At 40.6% G+C, this 21,581-nt stretch overlaps 4 protein-coding genes across 4 annotated transcripts; 1 reads left to right on the top strand and 3 right to left on the bottom strand.

Annotated features, from left to right (window-relative positions):
- Nucleotides 1-11,440: 11,440 nt before the first annotated feature.
- SNOG_13031 (hypothetical protein) lies at nucleotides 11,441-12,200 on the bottom strand (the record flags this gene model as incomplete). Its single annotated transcript, XM_001803193.1, has 1 exon — nucleotides 11,441-12,200. One exon carries the CDS (start codon nucleotides 12,198-12,200, stop codon nucleotides 11,499-11,501), a length of 702 nt encoding a protein of 233 aa, XP_001803245.1. The 3' UTR covers nucleotides 11,441-11,498.
- Nucleotides 12,201-13,031: 831 nt separating this feature from the next.
- On the bottom strand, nucleotides 13,032-15,316 carry SNOG_13030 (hypothetical protein; the record flags this gene model as incomplete). Its single annotated transcript, XM_001803192.1, has 5 exons — nucleotides 13,032-13,088; nucleotides 13,133-13,474; nucleotides 13,565-14,095; nucleotides 14,333-14,798; nucleotides 14,862-15,316. 5 exons carry the CDS (start codon nucleotides 15,314-15,316, stop codon nucleotides 13,032-13,034), a joined length of 1,851 nt encoding a protein of 616 aa, XP_001803244.1.
- An 855-nt stretch (nucleotides 15,317-16,171) lies between these two features.
- On the bottom strand, nucleotides 16,172-17,978 carry SNOG_13029 (hypothetical protein; the record flags this gene model as incomplete). The annotated part of the gene is made up of 2 exons (XM_001803191.1): nucleotides 16,172-17,635; nucleotides 17,685-17,978. 2 exons carry the CDS (start codon nucleotides 17,976-17,978, stop codon nucleotides 16,172-16,174), a joined length of 1,758 nt encoding a protein of 585 aa, XP_001803243.1.
- Nucleotides 17,979-19,294: 1,316 nt separating this feature from the next.
- On the top strand, nucleotides 19,295-20,527 carry SNOG_13028 (hypothetical protein; the record flags this gene model as incomplete). Its single annotated transcript, XM_001803190.1, has 2 exons — nucleotides 19,295-19,473; nucleotides 19,519-20,527. The coding sequence occupies 2 exons, from the start codon at nucleotides 19,295-19,297 to the stop codon at nucleotides 20,525-20,527; spliced, it is 1,188 nt and encodes a 395-aa protein (XP_001803242.1).
- Between the last annotated feature and the right edge of the window lie 1,054 nt (nucleotides 20,528-21,581).

Genomic DNA, 21,581 nt, shown 5'->3' with positions numbered 1-21,581 from the left:
CGTAGTAGTCGTAGAGCTAGGCTCTAGGCTAGATAGAATTGTTCTAGCTTTTCCTATTAGACCCTATTTATTTTCTTAAGATTAATTAGCCTAAAGTTAGCAGTATTTTAGCAAAGTTAGTAAGAAAGAGAAGATATAATAGAGAAGCTAGGCTAGAGAGAGTTTATATACCTACGCTAGTAAGTCTTAGTAGTGCAGGAAACCTAGAACTTTTCTACCTAGCTCTTCTCTTCCTAGCTCGTATATCTTATGCACTTATACTCTACTGCTGCTATAGTCTCTTCGTAGAGTCGTTATTATCGTTAACAAATAATATCTATATTAACTAGTTAAGTCTAAGGATAATTTAGCTAGCTTTATAGTCTTCTCTATAGTTAACTACGCTAGAAAAGTAGGTTTATAAGGCTTCGTCTCTTTCTCTATTCTATTATAGTTTCGTCTCTCTTATATAGAACGTCTATAGTTTCTGTGCAAGAGAATATCTATTCTATAAGTATGCTTATATATCTTAGATTACACGTTTATCTCTATAGTTAGCGCTAGATTGCAGATATTTTAATATTTATCCTATATCTAGATCTATCTATTTCTTATAGTAATTAGCTAGCATAAGATATGCCTAGCACTGCTCTTTTCTCTATTTATTATTTATCTTCTATTAATACTAGCTTACTATGCTCTCTATAAATTTTATTATAGAGCTATTATAAGGTCTGCATTCTGCACGTAAGTAGTTAAAAAGTTCTTGCACAGCAAAGCACGCTACGCAGTGTTTAATCTAGTAGTTTCTTATCTAGATAAACTTCTAGTAAAATATACGTTTTATCTCTAATAACTATGCTTTATATCTACTAGCGTTAAATTCTAACTCTTAGCTCTACTTCGCTGCAGTATAATAGAAATTAGAACTTAATAGTGCGTAATACGCTTAGTGCATGCTTATAGTAGGTCTTAATTACTTCTATAGAGAAGCGCCTATATAGATTTATATAAGATTAATACTTTAGCGCAGGTATTTCTTTAGACTAAACACTAATAGGCTAGAGAATAGGTTTCTTAAGAATAGGTCTGCATATAGCGTATAGCGTTAGCTAGATAAGGTATAATCGTAGTTAGATATATATATTCTAGGTATAGCTACAGCCTTATTAAATAGAGATAGCTCTATATATAATAATAGAAGTTTATATAATTGCTTTAGAGTAATAGGCTCTCGCATTTAGCTTAAGATTAGAGTTAAATACGTTAGCTTATCTGTCGCTATCTTAGACGCTATTGCCTTACTATAGTGTTAGTAATTAGATAGTTAATTAAACTCTTCCTCTAATAAGAAGTAGAATTGCTTTGCGTAAATATTATACTTTTCTTCTGCTAGTCTGTATATCTTACAGGTCTTATCTCTATTAAAGTATTAGTTAAGAATCTAATGTTAGCATATAGGCTCTATTGTATTTTCTTAGATAAATGCGTTAATATTAGCTTAGTAGTCTTCGCGCGCTTTGTTATAAAATATATTTCTAATTTCTAGACCTAGAATAAGCCTAGCTAGGCATAGGAGCCTATCTCGCCTAGCGCGCTCTGCTTCTTAGTTCTACTAAATCTTATATATTAGTTTAGCTGCTCGCAACACAGCCTAAACGTCTCTAATATTAACTCTAGTGTTAAAGGCAGTAGTCGCTAGTAGTATAGCAACTAACGCTAGTGCAAAACTCTATTAGTTCTTTTCTTATTCTTTTGCTAATATCTGCCTATAGAATTTATAGCATTAGAGTATAGATGCTAGTTTATTACATATAGACGTAAACTTAACGTAGAAGATTATCTTTTTCTATATTGCTAGTTCTGCCTTAATATAATTTGCTATATCTATTATGCTTATATGCTTATTTAGTAGCATTTAAACTTCATATTAGATATTACTGCAGATAGTTAGTTTGCGAAAAGTATGCGTGTTACTTAGAATACCTAGAAGTTAGTAGGCTTCTCGTTATTCTTTAACTAGAATAGTAGCTAAGAGTAGAGTAATCTATGTTACGTACTTAGTAATAGTACGCAGGTTAAGTAGATAGAGCTAATAAGATATATTAGAGAGTAGAATATAATAGAACTTATCTACTATAATTCGCTCTAATCTTCTAGTAGCGCTAAGTCTTCTAATTAGCAATATAAAGCTATCGTTTGCAATGCTCTCTAGTGTTACAAAAATAATAGAGGCTGTTTTATTATAGTATCTCTTCTCTTATACTAACGCTTAGATACTTAGCGCCTTACACCGCTTCTTAAGATCTATCTATATAGCTGCAAGAAGTATAAGAATAATTATTATACTATACTTAGGAAAGCAAGCTAAAAGAAAGAATATTAGGCTTTTTCTACTACTAGTTCTAGTAATATATAGTATAACAACGTTACCTTGCATAATACAGCAAATAACTTATTCTTGCTATTCTCTAAATCTTAAAAATTAGCTATATATAGTGCAAAGAAGAGCAGTATAGTTTATGCCTGCATAGTTAGTAACTTTGCGTGCAAGTCTCTAGTCTATTATATTTATTCGCGTCGCTATATCTAGGTTAAAGTCTTCTAGTACTAGAGAGAAGTTTAGAGCGCAATGCTACTATATAGATATCTTAAAGTATACCTTAGCTATATTATATTTTTAAAAGAACATTCGTATTATGTTAACTGCGTAGCAGATATAAGCTATCTCTGCTAAGTGCTCTACCTATATTTTGCGCGCTTCTGCTTTAACTTTATTAAATATCTCCTTAACGTCTTCTTTAGACAGTTCTTTAAGATTAGAACTTATACTCTCTAGTTTACAGCTAAAGGCGATAATAAGATAGCATAATATGCTTATATTAATTTCTTATCCTATCTACCTGCAAGTTGCTGCGCGAATAACTTAACTAAGTAGAAGTAAGTTATAACGCTATTTTCTATTAATATTAGGCTAAAGTAGAGCGCTTGCAGCTTAGAGGTAGTAGTAGCCTTAAAGGCTTAGTATTACTTTATATTACAGTAAGATATAAAATAGTTAGATAAGCTAAAGATACTAAACTAGCATGCTGCTAACTTCGTAAGGTAGAAAGTAGTATATTATCTTAGTTAACTTATCCTAGTTATAGCTCTTATAGTATTATAGAACAACAGCAACTAGTCTGTTATAGAAGAATATATTTCTTATTTTATTATTAGCAGTGTTCTTATATTACAGGCTAAGAATCTTAGTTCCTTAAGCAGGTTATCTACTTATAAGATAAATAATATATAGTAGATAGCCTAGAAAGGTCTAAACTAGATTGTAATAACGCTAAATTTGCGCAGAGTTAGTTAAATCTAATATAATGCACTCTTTAAACTGCAAGTAATCTTTTAGTTCTACTAGCTGCTATCTAATAAAGCCTTCGCTATATATAAGGCTTAGGTTTTCTATAGAGAATACTATATATCTAGAAGTTATCTTTAATAGGTCGTTAACTAGAGTGCTCTATAGAATAGTAGGCAGTTCTAATCGCTAGTGCATAAAGGCAAGCTTATAGAGAATCTAAGATACTTCTTTATATTTATTCTATACTGCGTTAGAGAATTAAGGCAACGTTATGCAAATAGAGCATATAGTAACTATATTACTATTCTAATACACAAATATATCTAGATTCTTGCTATATTAGAAGCAGCTAATATACTAGCTAGTTATAATAATTCAGTTTATTAGTATAGAATACTCTATAGTAAGGTAGTTATAGATCTATATCTTAAATCTATTAGCTATATTGCAATTAGTTTCTTTAATTAACGCGTCTAGCAGAGGTTATATCTGCTCCTATTTAGCAATAAGGTCTTTAGCCTTAGTAAGACTAAGAGCTTCTATATCTAGAGCTGTTATTAAGTCGTCTGGATATATTATAGCGAAGATATTCTAGAGTTCTTAAAGACTAGCAAAGCGTATAAGTTTTTTAAGAGCAGAGAAGTTAGTAGCAAAGTTATATACCTCTTAGAATCTGCATCTTATAGATAATAAGGATAGAAAAGCAATAGGTATAATAAGCGCTAGTTTAAAGTTAGTAGAGTAAGCTGTTTGTTAAATAAGAGATAGGAAGAATTAGTAGCACTACGCTTTAAGTATATTTAACTTAGTTTAGTTATATTATACTATAATAGTTTCTTAGCTTATTGCTTGCTATTAGAGAGTTATTGCAAGTATTATCTATGCATACTATTATTCTACGCAGAGAACTAGAGTTAGTAGGCATATAAACTCTTATATAAGTACGCAGTAAAAGAATATAAATATCTTTTATAGAGGCAGTACGTAGCGAAGGTTAAAGTTCTAGTATATCTCTAAAGAGAAAAAGAGTATATCTATTATATTCTCTTATATAACATAGATACGCGTAAATTAAGATATTTAAGACGTAATGTTTTGCTATATACAAACTATAGCCTTTATAGTATTATATAGAAGGTGTAGTTTAGGTTCCTTTTTATTATCTAGTATAGTAATATACTTAAGCATCTTCTTCTATGTTTTAAAGCTACTAAAAACCTACAGGAACTTAGTGTGCGCGATCTATAAGTTAGTCTTAACTAATAGTATATTTAAGATAGCTCTTAGGCGCTCTACGCGTTTCTCTTTAGCTTACTGCAATACCTCTTATAGTTATGTTTATAGTAGAGCGTTAGTAGCTAAGTTAGATTAATTAAGACTCTTATTCTTAGAGTTAGGCGTACTAGGTTCGTAGTTTAAGAGCGTAGTAGAGTTATTATTTATACTATTAGTTATTAGTGCTAGTACTTTAAAGTAACAGATAAGAGTATAGTTAGTAGCAGCTCTACTGCTAATACTCTAGAAGAAGCGTTAGCTGTAGATTATAGAGACATTGCTATTATACTATTGCTCTTAGTTTAGTAAACTATCTTCTAATATATATTACAGCCTATGTTCTTTATAGAGATAGTTAACTAAGTTCTGCTTAGCAGACTTGCTATAGTTAATATGCCTGCATGCGTTGCATTAATATAATTCTTTATAGAGTTTTAACTCTAGATACGCAGAAACAGCTTCTATATGCTAAGAGAAATCTAAGTATTCTCGCTTTAAGAGTATATCTTCTGCTAGTTGTTAAATATAAGCTTTAATAGATTAACGTTGTTATAGCGTTATATCGCCTTAGTAGTTATCGCAGAAGTAGTATTTAACACTGCGTAGTAAAAGAGCATATTAGTAAATAGCATATATAATAATTCTATATTAGTAGTTAATAATAAGGTAATTAGGATAAGACATTATAGTCTAGTGTTTAATAGTGTTAGTAGCATCTATAGTATTTTAACTTCTATCTGTAGTAGAAATCTATTACTATACTAATTTTAGCTAGTTAGTATAGTAGTCTTTGCTAACGCAGACGCAACTTTAGTAACTCTATGCTATATGCATCTTTAGCTTATATACCTTATAATGCTGCCTTCTATTCTAAGGTTAATGCTAACTTTATCTAAGAGAAATAAAGAGATATATGCGTTACTCTATAACACTTTATTAGAGTTTAGGTTAGACATACTAATTTATATAGCGCTAGAGAGCTATAGTAAGCCTGCGCACGCATTTATTTTACTAATGCTAGAAACTATACTACGCTAGATTTACTAGCGCGTTAATAAGCATTAGCTTATGCGCTTTATTAACGATATATATAATAACTCTATTAATAAGATTATAGTTCCAGATAATAATACTATATCTAATAATACAACAGCTAGCTATAAAGGCGTATCTAAGTCTAAGCTCTGCGCACCTGCTAAACAAACGCATTTACTAAAAGAAACGTCTACGAGACAAGCTAATAAATAGTTAAAGAATAAACTAGACAGCGCTATTATGCAAACTATAGCAAGTATGCAGGATTAGGCAAGTGCAAAGCAAGATAAGATATTATATAGCAACTAGAAATAAAAGTATTGCAGGTTTACGCAGAAGTTGCTAGGTATAGGCATTAAGGTAGTTAGAAATATAATAAATAAAGCTGTAGCAATTAGAATAACAGACTGCTTAAAGAACTAGCAGTTAATATTAGAGGCGTAGAGATCTTAGCATTCTACTAGAAAACGTCTATTCTCTAAAGTTAAAGGCAAGCTTCCTATAATTCATACCTATAATAATTCTAGTAATAAAGCAGAAAGTAATCCTTTTAGTATCTATCTATAGAGTTAACTAGTGCTGTCTTAGCAGCAAAGCAATAAGATTAGCAGTTTGCATTTAAGTCGTGCTAAGGCAGATAAATTTGCAGATTTATTTAACGCTGCTAGAAGAAGTTAGACAGTTAGTATTATTAGAGATATGCAATATTAATAGATCTTAGCTACTATATATACACAGTATAAGACTCTAGTTATATTAGTCTAAAAGCAGGCGAACTTAATAGGTAGCAGAAGTAGAGAGTTTACAATAGTAGCAAAAGAGCAGTTATTTAGATCTATATATTAGAGCTAAGGGGGCGAGCACGCAACGCTAAAAGAGAATTTCTCTAATTAGAAGACGTTTAGATAGGTCCTAGAGAACAGGTAGCAATAGTCTATACTAAAAGACTAGTTTAGTATTAGTATTTTTGCTTTGCTGCTGCAAAGCATAGTATTAAACTACTTTATAGAACAGAGTCTACTAATAATAAGGTTTTTTTAATAGGTTAAGATAGTGCAGTTATGCAACATAACTATTAAACTAGTATTGCAACGTATTAAGGATATATACATATCTTATATAATAGATAGTGCTCTGCCTCTACCTTTATAATTAGAAGAGGCAACTAAGAATAAGTTAGCGATTAGAGACTCTGCAGAATTTCTTTTACCTATTAGTAACAGTTAACGATTAGTTAAGAAAGTTAGAGATAGCAATAATATTAGCGTAACACAGTATAGCATAAATATATAGGTTATTAGAGATAGCGTTGTCATTTAATAATAGTTCGTATTAAGAGAGAGAGAGGTAGGCAGAGTTATTCTACTTTTCTTTAATATTACTATAATAAGACCTAGAATATCTCTAACAACCTCTTATAACGTATTAGTAGTAGCTGCACTCTGCTTATATGCAATTTTAGCTACTAAAAGATATTAAAATACTTAACTCTATTAAAGTATCGCTTAACTCTGTTAAAGTATTGCTTAACTCTATTAAAATATTACTTAACTCTGCTATAATATCGCTTAACTCTATTAAAATATCGCTTAACTCTGCTATAATATCGCTTAACTCTGCTATAATATTGCTTAACTCTGCTATAATATCGCTTAACTCTGCTATAATATCGCTTAACTCTACTATAATATCGCTTAACTCTGCTATAATATCGCTTAACTCTGCTATAATATTGCTTAACTCTGTTAAAATATCGCTTAACTCTATTAAAATATTGCTTAACTCTGCTATAATATTGCTTAACTCTGCTATAATATCGCTTAACTCTTAAGTATGCATAGGCTAGCTTAGCACTGTTATTAACTTAATATTAGAAATCCTAATATATATAGCAGTTCTTAGGTTTTTCAGCTATCTCTACTATCTCTAGCTTATCTCTAGATTTTCCCTAGATTCTGCCTAGCTTACTCTAACTTTGCTGCTGCACTGCTACTGCTAAGGATTTCAGCTACAAAGAACACTAATATTCTCTCACAAACTTCAACGCCCTGTAACTTTACAACGAGAAGAGCTATAAAAAAGATAGTTGCAGATCTGAAATCGCCTCGCAATTCTGCACAATATAGCCTACTAGAATATATCTGCAAAGTACTAGAACGTTGAGAGAAACTGCGATAAATGTCAGAGTTTTGATGTTCCTTCACCTATAACTTCAAAGCCTTGCATCTTAACGAGTATTAGAGCTATAAATAAACTGTTTAGAGATCTAGATTCCCCTTATAAAACAGCACAAAATGGCTTCTTAGAAATATATTATTTCCCCCTAGAAGGTTATTCATTTCCACGTTGCATTCCCACAACATAGCGCCTTGCTAAGGCCTATTCTAATTAGCTAAGCTCTACATTCCTACTAGAAATGCAGGTAGACTCAAGGATAGACTTATTTATTTAAGAGATAGTATAGCTGTTATATAATAGTACGCAATAATTAAAAACTATTAATCTTAGCAAATATAAAGAATATAATAAACGCCTTTACTAATATAGTAGACTTATACTACTAGATAATAATAAGCTTAAGATTAAGATTCTCTATACTGCGCATAACGCTCTATTAGATAGCTATTCTAGCTATAGAAAAATATTAGAACTTATATAGTAAGAGTACTACTAGCTGCGTATATTTAATATAATACGTTAATATATTTTATACTATTATACTTATTACTATGCAAAGGCTTCTTATAAGAAGTATTATAGCTTTCTAAAGCCTCTGCTTATACTAGAATATAGATAGTAAGATATCTCTATTAACTTTATTATTAACTTACCTAAATCTAAAGAATATACTAATATTATAGTAGTAATTAACTAACTAAGTAAGTTTTAGTATATAATCTCTTATTTATTCTAGATATGAAACGCAAACTAGGGGTATTATTAAAAAACAAGCTAGACTAAAAGAGGATAGTAATTGCCCTCTACTATTAGCATAAAAAAGCGTTAAAAAAGTATAAAATACGTAATCTAGTGTCAGTTAATAGTCCTAAGCAAGGCTAGTGCAGGCACTACTAACTAACACTCAAACTCCTTAAAAATTGCCTTAGGCACAACAACGACTACCCTGCTCTAAGCCGGGCTTAAGGGGCATAATTTTTATAGTACGCTTAACTATAGAAAAGCAGTGCGCGCAGTCACGCGCAGGTTAAGAACAGATTTTGCATTAGTATCTAAGTGCTGCAGTCTTCTATCTCTTTATATCTTTGCATTGCTATCACTATCGCTATCGTTGTAACTGTCGTTAAACATTCTATAATCTAACGAATATTAAAGTATATCCTCTCCTTAGCGACCTGCTGCTCTTCCTAACACTTAACCTTACTAGATTGCGTTATGTCGCCTTTAACACTATTAAAGCCTAACAGCTAATACGTCGTTAAGATTGCGCGTTTAAGCTTATCTAGATACGTCAGCTTACTAGCTATATTTAAAGGCAGCTAGTAGATAGACAGCTATGCTGCTACGTTATTAATATTGCAGAATTAGTTCTGCGAGTTAGTTATTAGCTTCCTCGCTACTAACTACCTCCTTGCATAATACAACGTTAGTTATATTATACTGTAAGGCAGCAGTAGCGTCGTATACCTCTATATCGTAGATGCAATTAAGGTATACTAGCTAAGATACGCGCTGCTAAGTTACTCTATCCCTAGGAACGATCCTCATGTAGATGAGGGGGCGATAAGCAAGCAGGCAGCTATGCTTGCAGACTAGGTAGCAGAGTATTACGCAGTGACAGATCCTTATAGCTATAAGAAGAATTTTCTTAAGGAGCTTTAGGAGCTAGCAAGCGTTAAATAAATAGCAATAATCCTAAGAGCAACGCATTCGATGTAGCTGTTTGCAGAGCACCTGCTGCTATAAGTGCTAAGCAAGGCAGCTTATCAGCAGCGAGCTCATCTATCAGATTGCAGGGTTCTAGGGTATTAGTATTTAATGTTTAATGCTAGGACTTACATATAGAAAAGTTGCTTAATAAGAGCAGAGAGGGCCGTTGCTGTATTACATTAGTGAGATTAACTAGAGTACAAAATATAGTTACAAAATATAGTTTACAAAATTAGTGGCCGAAGCCAACTATATAATCTCTTATAAGAATATAGAAGCTGCTAACGTAGCTAATATATTCTTATAATATATTTAGTATAACTATAGTCTCTCTAATACTATTATCTCTAATAGAGATAGATAGTTTATCTCTACCTTCTATAATAAGCTATATAAATAGCTTAGTATTAACTCTTACTTCTCTATAAGTTTTTACTCTAAGACTAATAGATAAACTAAGAATACAAATTCTATAATAGAATAAATTCTCTGCGCTTATATAAACTACTAGCAGAATAACTAGGTACGCTAGCTTCTAATTATATAGTTTAAAGCTAATAATATAGTCTTAGAATCTACTAGAGTATCTCTAATAATAGCCTACTTTAGCTAGAATTTATATATAGGCTTTAAGCCTTCTACAAATATAAAAAGACTTCTATTCTAAGCTTTATAAGCTAGAAAAGCTAACTAACTAATTAATAAGCTCTAAGAAGTTACTAAATATATTTAGAAAGAAATAATTTAAGTATAGGCTCTCTAAAAGAAATATATAAACTATAAGCGCTTACTAGCACTAGTATATAATATAAGTAATAAAGTCTAGCTTAATGCGCATAATATATAAATATAATAAGCTTTAAAGAAACTTAACTAGAAGAATCTTAGATCTTATAAGATTACTAAGAAAGTTTCTTTCTACGCATATAGGCTAGAACTACCTCTATCTATAAAGATATATTCTATTTTCTATATATTGCTTCTCTGCTTAGTAGTAGAAGAATTAAAATATCTGCTTAGCTAACTTATCTCTGCCTCTGCTTCTATTATTATAGATAGTAAGAAAGAATATATTATTAGAAGTATTAAGAAACTCTGCTATAATAAGAAAAGCAAAATAATATAAATACCTTATTATCTAGTAAGGCTATAATAAGACTATATAGAAACTAGCTGCAGACTTAAAAGATATTATAGCTATTGCTAAATTTTATATAAAGTTTCTAGATATACTAGAACTCTCTAAGATTATAGTATAAACTATAATAAATATAAGTATAATAATGCTTATAGAAGCTTAAGTATAGAAAGAGAGTACTATTATAGTAATATACTCTAATACTCTAAACTACTATACTTAATAGTACTATACTATATAGGTAGCTACTATATTCTATAGCACTCTATAATTCTACTCTGCAAAAGGCTCTAATTACTAGTAACTACTAAACTGCTAATACGCCTCTTAACTATCTCTGCGTAGGCTTAGCATCTATACTTAAGCTTTCTTCTATTTATATTCTTTTCTACCTCTATACCTTACTCTATTCTGCATATAATATCTTATATTATACCTAAGACCTATACGTAGTATACTAATTAAGCTTCCTTATAAGCTCTAATATTTCTGCTTATTGCCTCTTATAACACTCTTATAGAATAAAGTCTATTCTAACTCTTATTCTATACTCTATTAAGAATAGGCTTAAGAACAGATCTATAGAGAGTATAGAGTAATTTTATATTTTATACGTAGTATTCGTAATACTAAGAAAAAGTAGCTAGCTTAGTAGTCTAGCTAGTTTAGTAGTAGAATACGTTATTTAACTTTATTCTTATAATTATATATTTTATATAGTAGAGAGACTTTACTACTATAAGATAGACTTACTTTTAAGATATCTACTTTGCGCTTATATAACTTCAATCAATATTATTCTATCTACCTTCCTACTCTAGCTTAGGTTTTTCAAATAGCTGGCTTCTTCGCATAAACAAACAAGTGTGGCTCCTCTGATACTTCTTCAGAGTTGCAGATGCCCGCCTCAACGCCCTTTGGCGTAAACTTGGTGATCGCCTCGCGCTCAACATGAAAACCGACTTCCTTGATCCATTCGACGGCTTCCTCGGGCCCCAGGCTGGAAACCTGTATCAGCCGACCCAAGAACTTGATCTGGAGGTTCTCGGCGGAAACGGGCACAGTTGCAAACACAAAAAAGCCGCCGGGCCGAATAAGCCTGTAGATGCCAGCGATGAACTGTTTAATCTCCTCCTGCGTCATACTAGCGATCATGCTGAAGTACACGGTGACGGCATCGAAGGATCCTTGGGCGGCGCTGGCGATGAAGTCGCGCATGTTGACCTGCTCGAACCGGGCGGTGGGGACACGCTCACGCGCCGCCTCAACCATGGCGGCCGAGACGTCGATGCCCAGCACGTCGTGACCTGCGGCGGCGAGTGCCCCGCACACAGGCTTCCCGGTCCCGCAACCGATATCGACGAGGCGCGCGCCATTAATGTTTGCGGCCTCGAGCTGGGAGAGCAACCACTTGATTGAAACCAACTGTTCGGGGTCGCCTTCGAAGGCCGTCTCGTAGGCCGGGCCAATAGAATCGAAGGCCTGCTCGGCAGACAGTGGCTTCTCATCGGATACTGCCTTAATACTATCCATATTTCGGGGCTGGCAAGGCAATGGAATTGGAGGTTTAGTGGTTGTCGGATGTGAACTGGAACTCAATTCCATTAAATACCATGCCTGTCGGCAAGAGGAACACCTCGGTAAGGTGAACACCTCGGTGAAATTGTGGTCGAATTGTTTCGAGCCACCGATGCGGAGGTGTCATACGACTTCATGCTTGGGATAGATGCTTTGTGCAGGGTAAGCCTTTAGGGTGGGACCATTGGTAAAACTTTGATTAGCGGAATAGGCAGACAACAACCCCTAAACAAAGCATTTAAAGAAGGACATAACCCTTAGGACTGTTGAATAACAGAAGGAAATTCGTGACTATCTCTCTCTAAGATTCTAAGTATAAGGTTACAAAATATCTTCTCAGGGATCTGCTGATAGACTGCTTAGCATAAGCTTATTAAAAAGCATTGTATTTAGTAGTATTAAATTTGGAGGCAAGAGTCGACCGTGACCCTAGCCTACGTGCTAAACAAATAGTTCTGACATCCCAGACTAACATTTCCTGTGTTCCTTAGAGCGCAGAACCTGCGCGCGCAATAAACCTCTTCGCAGACCAGCATATGCGCATGTTCCTGCTCGTGCTTTTCGTGCTCCTTCTTGGTCAAAGACATGCCATCGCTGCACGTTGCGCACTCGTACCTTAATACCGATGCGCATGCTTTCTGGAGATCGCCAGGTTTCAGTTGTGATTCTGGATTTCTCCAGCGAATGAGCGTGGTCGGTGGTACCATATAGTCATCATCGGCAGGTGATACAGATGTGGAAGCATTGTGGGATGTCGTGGCGGGCGGCGCCGCCGAATTGATCAAGCTATCTGGGTTGAACTTCCATGCCGGCCGGGAAGGTGATGTAGTAGTGGTATCTTGCCTGTCAAAGGCGAAAGCAGGTGGTGGCTGCGAATTTGCGCTCACTTCTTCGATCACCTCACCAGGATGTCCTATTTCTGTGGTACGAAGCAGCATGCCCGATATTGGTTGTGGGTCGAGCAATGCGATGACAAGCTCTTGGTCAAATCGGTATTCTGGCAGATCGATACCACGCCGCATGCCGACAATCCAGACGATCTCATCCTTATCCTTTGCGGTCAACAGCCTCGCCTTTGCTGTTCGCGTCATCGTGTCGAGGAAGTTCTTGCTAACAACAGTGAAGTATGCCCGCTGGAATGTGGCTCGGATGTCTTCCGGTACCATGTCCAATAGCTTAAGCCTGAAGTCGCCGGTGTTGCGAGTGGATGACATGACCTGCTCGTAAGTCTGCGTGCTATTGATGGGAAAGTGCTTCGCGCTCCATGTGTGTGGAACGCCATGAGCGATACGCCTGTATCTTCCGCGCATACTACTCACCATTGCCTGCATAACGTCCGAGAGGAGTGGTTCCTCAATTGTACGGGCCGCAAGCACAAAAGGTTGGATGCCTTCGCGATCTTCGTGTTCGGGGTCAGCTCCCGCGTCCAGTAGCATCCGTAATAACGCGACTAGATCAACAGCAGGACATTGTTCTATACATCGTCGCAATGGTGTGAGACCGTTGTTATCCGCGTGGTTTGGATCAGCGCCTTTTTGGAGCAGAACCTGAAGATCGCGCAATGTATCTGCTGGATGTCGTTTAGACTCGGGGCAAAATTCAAGGATCTCATGGAGAAGGCCGGAGATATTCATAGCGCCGGTGCCTGCTGTCGCGCTGTCAATAACAAGACGAGCGACCTTTGGCGTCGAATGCCAGATAACCTGATGCTGGAACGTTTGGCGCGACGATCCACAAGGACACCCTGCGAAACGTGATTGCAAATTTGCGCCTCCCGCGACGAATATCCGGAGGCAATCCAATTCGATAACGGTGAGCTTCGATGCCCAGTAGTCAAGTGTCTGCCAGGGCTGCGTGAAGGTTTCAAACGGTGTTGCCGAAGAGCCAATTGGTGGTGCCGCATGGATGTTCGCACCCGCTTCCAACAGATGTCGAGCGATATTGTTGCATTTTTCTCTTACTGTATCCAGGATGTATTCAGTAGCGCGTCTCTCCAAACATAATTGTAGTGCGGTCTGATAGCCTGAGCCTCGGGGAGAAAGGCCGGCGTCTTCCAGGCTCACGCCTCTGCGAATGAGAATTCGTACAACGTCCGGATGGTTCCAAAATACGGCTTGCAGCAGAGGTTTCCATGATGTGCCCGGTAACCCGTTAATGTCTGATCGGCCGGGGCGAGCCATCACCATCACGTTCACAGTGCGGCCGTTCTTGATTGCGTTGTGCAGCGCGAGGTCAGTTCCCAATGGATGGCGAGAACCCTTTGCGCCATGGCTTATCAAGACCCAAAGACACGGGCCACATGGCATACCGCACGTCACATCGAGCAGCGTCTGGCTGGGATGTTGCATAATGACCATTTGGTTCATGATCGAGTGGCTGGCGAAACGGCCGCCTGCTTCAAACGGTAAACCGATGGGGTCGTTGATGTGCTCGTTGTGATGCACCACGAGGCCTTGCAGCTTATCTGGGTCACACTCTAGTACAGCGCCGAGCATATCAAGGACGATGTCACCAGGTCTTGTTTGGGTCTCCGACCAAGCATCGTCCATTGAACTGTTTCAGGATACACTTTCAGCCACGTTTCCCATCACAATGGGGTTAGGGGGGGACACTTACACTGGCGCCTGATGGAGAAGGCCCATCAACGTAGGTTCTGCATTTGTAGGATCTTCGATAACCTGCCAACCGCCGCGGTCTGTACAATGGTCGGGCAAAGCAGGATCCGCTGGTGTTGCTTCACCTTCTGGGGTTGAGTCAGTGTCAACGTCAAGCGACATAGTTACCGGCATGGCGCTTGGCTCGACTGTCGCACTTAGACTCCTGTCATCGCGGTGCTCCGCATCATCAGGTTGCGCAGAATCGTTTCCATCATCCAGGCGCTTTACAGTCTCTCTCCGACCTTTTTGTTTAAGAAGACCCCATTCTTTGAGCTTCATCCGATACGCGCGGGTCGACGCTCTGAACTTTTTGCGCGCCATCAACTTCTCGATCTCTCCAAGCGTGATCTTTCCGTCAGATTTGGAGTACAATTCCCTAATTTCCGCCTCCACGGAATCCCAGTCCTTCGTCATTGTGTAAATTCGGGAAGCTTGATAAGCGGATCGGAAGCGACACCTAGCGATCAGTTAACCTTCAGCACGTTACATCAACGAGCGATGTGGATGTTGAATGTGCAATTCTTGGGGCGTTCGAGCGTATGGATTGCGTAGGCGTCCTTTGGTATTGGGTACCTGTCGCAGGGAGAGGCTGGCGCTGTACTATCACCGTGGTTTGAAGAGGCAATTCGCAAGTGGAAATTTACACGACATGCTGCTGTATTATCAAGAGGTCGGTGTGCAATAAGCATAATTGCACAGCAATGGTCAGCGAAGGAGGAGCGTTGCAGCAGCTAGCGCTTGCTGGCGGATTCCGCTCAATCTGACTGGCCATCCAACACGGGAGGCCTAATCGTGGCGCAGCTCCACGGGATTATCGACATTGCAGATTGCACGATTTGCACGAATGCGATAGCCACACTTTTCCCACGGCATCTTTTGAAGGCACATCTGAGGTTTGTTGGGCTGTGTGAGATGATCTTTTTGTACGATGGAAGTCAGAGACTAGAAGTCGATTGTATCGTGTTGGACATAGTATTGAAAGCCAATGACAGTGGTTGCGCAGCTTGATGTATCCTCTTTAAGCAGACTGAATACCGGGTTGCTACAAAATGGTTCACTGGCGACAATTCTTCTGGTCTCTTGCCTGCGAAAGAAGATCAGTGTGCTGCCGCCCATAAGAACCATACATATTGATATCAACGCTCTATGTTGTGCCCAAATTCTATGTAACGTGGAAAGCAAAAGAAGCTCCTAAGCTTCTTGTTCGTCTCCAGTCGGTCGCACTGCCTTGTCGTTGTCGATGTACACTATATTGCAATTAGCGATGCATCAACACGAGAAGGGGATGTTGAATGTACCATGCGGCCTCACGAACCAACTACACACAAACGCCAACCCAAAAGTCGCACACAACGTCACGAATACCGTCTGCCTGAAGCTTCCAACGGTAGCACTGTAGATTCCGTTAAAGATAGTTGGCCCGATGACTCGCGCAACAGCATGCAAAAGTCCAGTTGCGCCGAGAAGCTGCCCAACTTTGTCCGGGGGAACGTGCTTGGTGAGCGCGGCACCGAGCGTTGGGTTGCCGATACCACCCATGGCTGCAAGCGCGCCAGACAGTGCGAAAATTTCACCTTTGCGCGCGAGAATAAAACCCAAATAGCCCATCATGTCAAAGAAGATGGCAGCGCGAATGATGCTGAGATCGAAGAGATCCGAGCCAGAGCTGCGCGTGCGCTTGTGTCCGTCTTTGCCACGGAAGATGCGCGTCAAGACAGGCAGAACGACTAAGAGAGCGACAACACGCGAGGTGTTGACAATGGTGGCGAAGCGTCCGGTTTCAAGTTCGTGCCAGCCGAATTGGCGACGCGTGTAGACGAGTAGTACACCCGTGGCACCCATGGCAACGCCAAACATGATGGCGTCTGTAGCTGCGAGAAGAGCCAAGTTCCAGCGCACGGCAGATGACGAACCAGGACCAGTAGGCCAGAGAATTTCGAGCGGCTTGAATAGGTTGAGATGCCGCAGTTGGTTGATCCAGTCCGATGCTGGGCCCAGCTTCTCCATGTCTTCTTTGTGTCGCTCACGCGCTTCTTCCTGTCGAGCTTGGGTCAGGGACTCGGGAATAAGAAACATCAGAGAAGCTATAAACACCAAATGCGCAGCCAGCGCAATGTAGAAGACCAAAAGCACAGCCTCGGTATGGCCGACGTACTTTTCGCGAGCTGAGATGACATATCCAGAGAGAGCAGGACCGATGGCAATGCCACCAAAAAGGCAAGCGTGGAAATAGGAAAAAGCTACGGTGCGCTTTTGAGGTGACGTGCAGTCCGAGGCGTAGGAATGCGCGATAGCCATGCCGACAATAAACGACCCAGTGACGCCCTCTATGCAGTAACCGACTAGGATCCAGTTTACATGAAAGATATCGGGATACTTGGCCGCCAATATAGTGAGTACCTCAGCGAAGAGCGTACCGATTGTATTGAAGATCAAGAACTTCTTACGTCCATGGCGATCGGATAGCGCACCAAGTTTCGGGCTAGTGATGGCGGAGAGAATGCCAGAGCAGAGACTGCCGTATAAGAGGAAAAGGGAGGAGCGCGAGGAGACAGTATCGTTTTGGCAGCGATCGTGTTGCTGCCCTGGATCCATGGGACTCGAGATGGGATCGCTTCCGCCCGTGGCATAGTATTCAGTGCATACGAGATCCATGATCAGGTTGATCTTGGGGATAATGATGCCACCGAACGCCATGGTGAACAGGAAGAATGGTGGGAGGAGCCAGTATATCTATCATTGTCAATTGTGATGTATAGAAAGATTGTATCGCTGTGCTTACCGAAGGCCGATTCCACCAGGAAAGTCCTTTAAAGTCCGCTTCTCCCGGCCATTCATACTCACTGCCCTCACTGTCACTGCCGTCTGCGATCCCATGAGCGCGTTCCGTGGGTCTCAGCAGCGGCGCATCTTCGCCTTCACCGTCGCTTGCCTGGGACCTCGCCCCTGACGCGCCCGCCTGCTGCGGTGTATATATGGGCGCTTTCGGCTGCGACTTGGAGGACTGGTGACGCGCGCGCATCTCCTGGTCTATATCGAGGGCTTCCACATAGTCTACATCCCCGTTGTGGGCCATGGTGGCGTTGACGCGCTCCTCGTCGCGTGTTAGTTGCCGGTGGCGAGTCTTGCAGTGTTTAGAGGGGATGGGCGTTTCAACGCGAGCTTCGCATGTCGACTTCTTCGTCTACTACACGTCGTGAGTTAGCGGCTATCTATGTCGTAAGTCGACATCTAGCAACAATGCGCGACAATCATATCAATAAGTGTAATCTGTAATCGCGCGTGTGCTCGGCGCCGGCGTTTGGCTTGCTTACCAACAACGGGGTGCGACGACGACGTCGTCCTGTATTCCTGTCTAGAAGAAGAAGAGGAAAGGGAAACAGAGATTGTAATCAAGGCCTCGCGCGCGACATTCCGTCTGTTGTAGACGCCCCACTAGACGCCAAAACGCTCTCCAGAACCCTGGTGGTGACAAACTTGCGCCATTGTGTCATGACGTGGATATGCGCCGCACATCATATCAGATCGGCTATCGGTGGCTTTGTCGCCCCGATGCGCTAGCCGACCTTCACGCTCACTTCACTTTCCTCTCACAACCGTTGGCCCTTTGTTTCTAGTAATGCATCATGGAGATGAAGTAATACAAATGTCCCAATCTACATGATTCCACTTCCATCAGCTCTGCGACGGCGCATCTACCTTATAAGTGTGACATGCCCGACTGGCTATGGTACGCCCCATGCGCCTGCATGTGGTGAGATCATGAAAAGCAAAGAAGGCGTCGATGCTCCGCGATAGGTCAAAAAGCCTGTATGCTCAATCTCTATGACCGTGCACCGATGCTCAGAATGACAGCGTAGGTATACGTTCGCAAAAGCTATCCTTTGTGACCTAGGCACGTTATCCATGAGCAGTACCTGGCGAAAAAACAATTGCGTGTTCATTCACTACCGACAATCCAGGGCTATCAGCATGCGCTCATTAAGATGCTGCCTGCGAGTCCGGAATCAGCGCTTCTTTCATCGTGGGATCTTTTCATGTGTTTCAAGCGACTGCGGTACTTGGAGGGACCTCCTCCTACCAAAACTTCTACAAGCAACGAAGCACGCGCCAACCAAGAATTTATGTCAAGGTCTACGCATGGATATCGCCTTTCGAGATGATCACGTTTTTCTCTCTTACATCGAGGCTTCCTGCCGAGTAAGGGTTATTTCCACTTGTGGCACTGCCTCGTTCCTGCACGATCAATCCAACGTTCTTATCGCGAGCCGGATGGGAAGGTGACGCGCAGGCCTTGAAAGGTAGGAAGCAGTCTCAGGCGCGCGTTACGTTTGACAAACAACCAGATTCCCTCTTGACTGCTAACTTGAGCAAAGCCCAGACTCTGTCATGATGGGGTGCGGCTTCGACGGAAACCTTGCCGCTTTCGAAAGCCCGCTGACTGAAGACTTGGCCTTTCATCAACTCGCTCTGATACTGTCGGCAACGTTCATGTGTCTTTCCGTCAGTATCTCTTGCTGGCTAATTTTAGACCATGCGCTCCATTACCTCAAGCCGTATGAGCAGAAACAGTATGTTCACGAAGCCATTCCACTCGCCAACTTCTAACTCAACAGCATCATCCGCATCCTTGCAGTGGTTCCTACGTACAGTATTCTCTCGTTTCTCTCCCTCTTGTTTTATGACAAAGCCGTATACCTTGAGCTCTTACGCAGCTGCTACGACGCATTCGCCATCGCCAGTTACTTCACGCTTATGTGCCATTACATTGCACCGTCGCTCCACGAACAGAAAGAGTACTTTCGTAACGTGCGACCAAAACCGTGGATCTTTCCGTTACGCAACGTGGCTATCCCTAGGAGTGGCTTGACGTGGTTCAACATCCTCTACATTGGCATTTTCCAGTTCTGCGTCACGCGTCCACTCTTCGCTGTAATCGCATTCGCCACGCAACAGACGAACCTCTACTGCGCGTATTCCTCTGAACCTGACAAAGCGCACACGTGGATCTCGTTGCTCCAAGGAGCATTTGTGCTAGTCGCAATGTACTGCCTGTCACAGTTCCACAAGCAGTTGAACGAAGACCTCGAGGCACACAAGCCCGCCCTCAAGCTACACTGCGTCAAGCTCGTCACCTTCCTCTGTTTCTGGCAAAATTGGCTTTTCGGAATTCTCGCTGGCCAAGGTGTGCTGCGTGCCACTCCAAGTATCGCAGATGTGGATATTCTTGTTGGCTTCCCGTGTATGCTCATCTGTTTCGAGATGACCATCTTTGCAGGTCTCTACCATTGGGCGTTTCCTTACACGCCGTACGACATTGACCATCAACTTCGCGGTTCTGAGCGTCCTACTAATTATACAAGCGCCCCGCACAAAGCTATAGTCGATGCGATGAACCCATGGGACTACGTCAAAGCGGCGGCTCGCGGCCTCAGGTGGTTGTTCCATGGTGTTCGACATCGACGAGTTGATGCATCATATCAAGACAAGGAGGAAGAAGATTCGGAGAAGGAGAGTGAATTGGAATATGATACGCCACAGGTCGTTCCGGGATGGAAGGTTGTCTGCACCGATCCCGATGAACTCCTGCATTCCACAGATCGCGGTCCGCTACGTGGTGTTTGAGTCAACGAGAGGCACACAGTTGGATGAGTTAATCAATTTTGAGCCGCCAAAGGTCGAGGGTCCTCCGAAATAACTTGCTAGGGTCTTGCTAAACGTAGTTGACAGTCGCACGTGTTTCTTGTGTTACGAGGGGGCTTAGTTGGCTTCCGTAAAGGGTCGCGACCACTGCAGTTCCCCTCCCAACTCGAAAACATTTAAGCGAAACGCCACGTCTTTTTCGGATTGTTTGGCACCGTACCTTAGGTCTGGATCGCCATGCCCAACAGTCGGGAGGATCTTACCGATCGACGTCTGTGCAATTAGCTTTCTGGCGTCGTCCGTGCCGCGATGGCGCAGGCATTAGCTCGGAGGATAATCGACGCCTTCACCTTAGCTCTTTATGCTGCTGGATACCTGAGCCGTGTTTACTAAACTTTGCACTCAACATGTTGCAGACCCGTTGATGAAACTATTGCTGTAACAGATGTTAGCATCGCACAAGTTCATGTGGATAGCTTTAGGCCCAGCAAGGACAGATCGTAGTAGAAAGTCATGACATTGGGCTGTAGAGGGCAGAGACTCGTCGCGCGACACTCACATGTCGGAAATGTCTTCCACCTCTATCGCCGATCAGCTGTTTGTTAAGACGCTTTCACATGGCTGGATCTCACCAAGCCCCTAAGATCAAAGTTCCCCGGATCGCCACCCGCAAACCAGTGACTCTCGGGCTGCATCCGAATGCCAAGCTCATCCCAGCGACACCTTTTTCACGCCCGAAGCTGTGCCGCTCTAGCTCTGGATTTGTACTCGCTGAACCTTGACAGCCCGAATGAGTCGCGCAGTCCTCGGAGCAGGGGTTCTGGACTACCTGTATACTAGAAGTCCATGGATATGTACCTGGATCGTACGACTTTTCATCGCTTGTTTCGCTTCACCCTTGTTCACCTCTCTTTCCATTTTGGAAGTTGTGCTTGCAGTTTGGCTTCAGTTCGCATAATACGAAGCGACTCATCGAAGCGATACATGTTGGACTACGTGCCTGCGATTGTGCCCCGCGTGGGGGACATTATCAGCA

This window comes from Parastagonospora nodorum, assembly GCF_000146915.1.
Source record: "Parastagonospora nodorum SN15 chromosome Unknown scaffold_24, whole genome shotgun sequence".
NCBI lineage: Eukaryota > Fungi > Ascomycota > Dothideomycetes > Pleosporales > Phaeosphaeriaceae > Parastagonospora > Parastagonospora nodorum.
The sequence above is the reverse complement of the archived record's forward strand: the minus strand, read 5'-3'. Positions and strand labels throughout refer to the sequence as shown.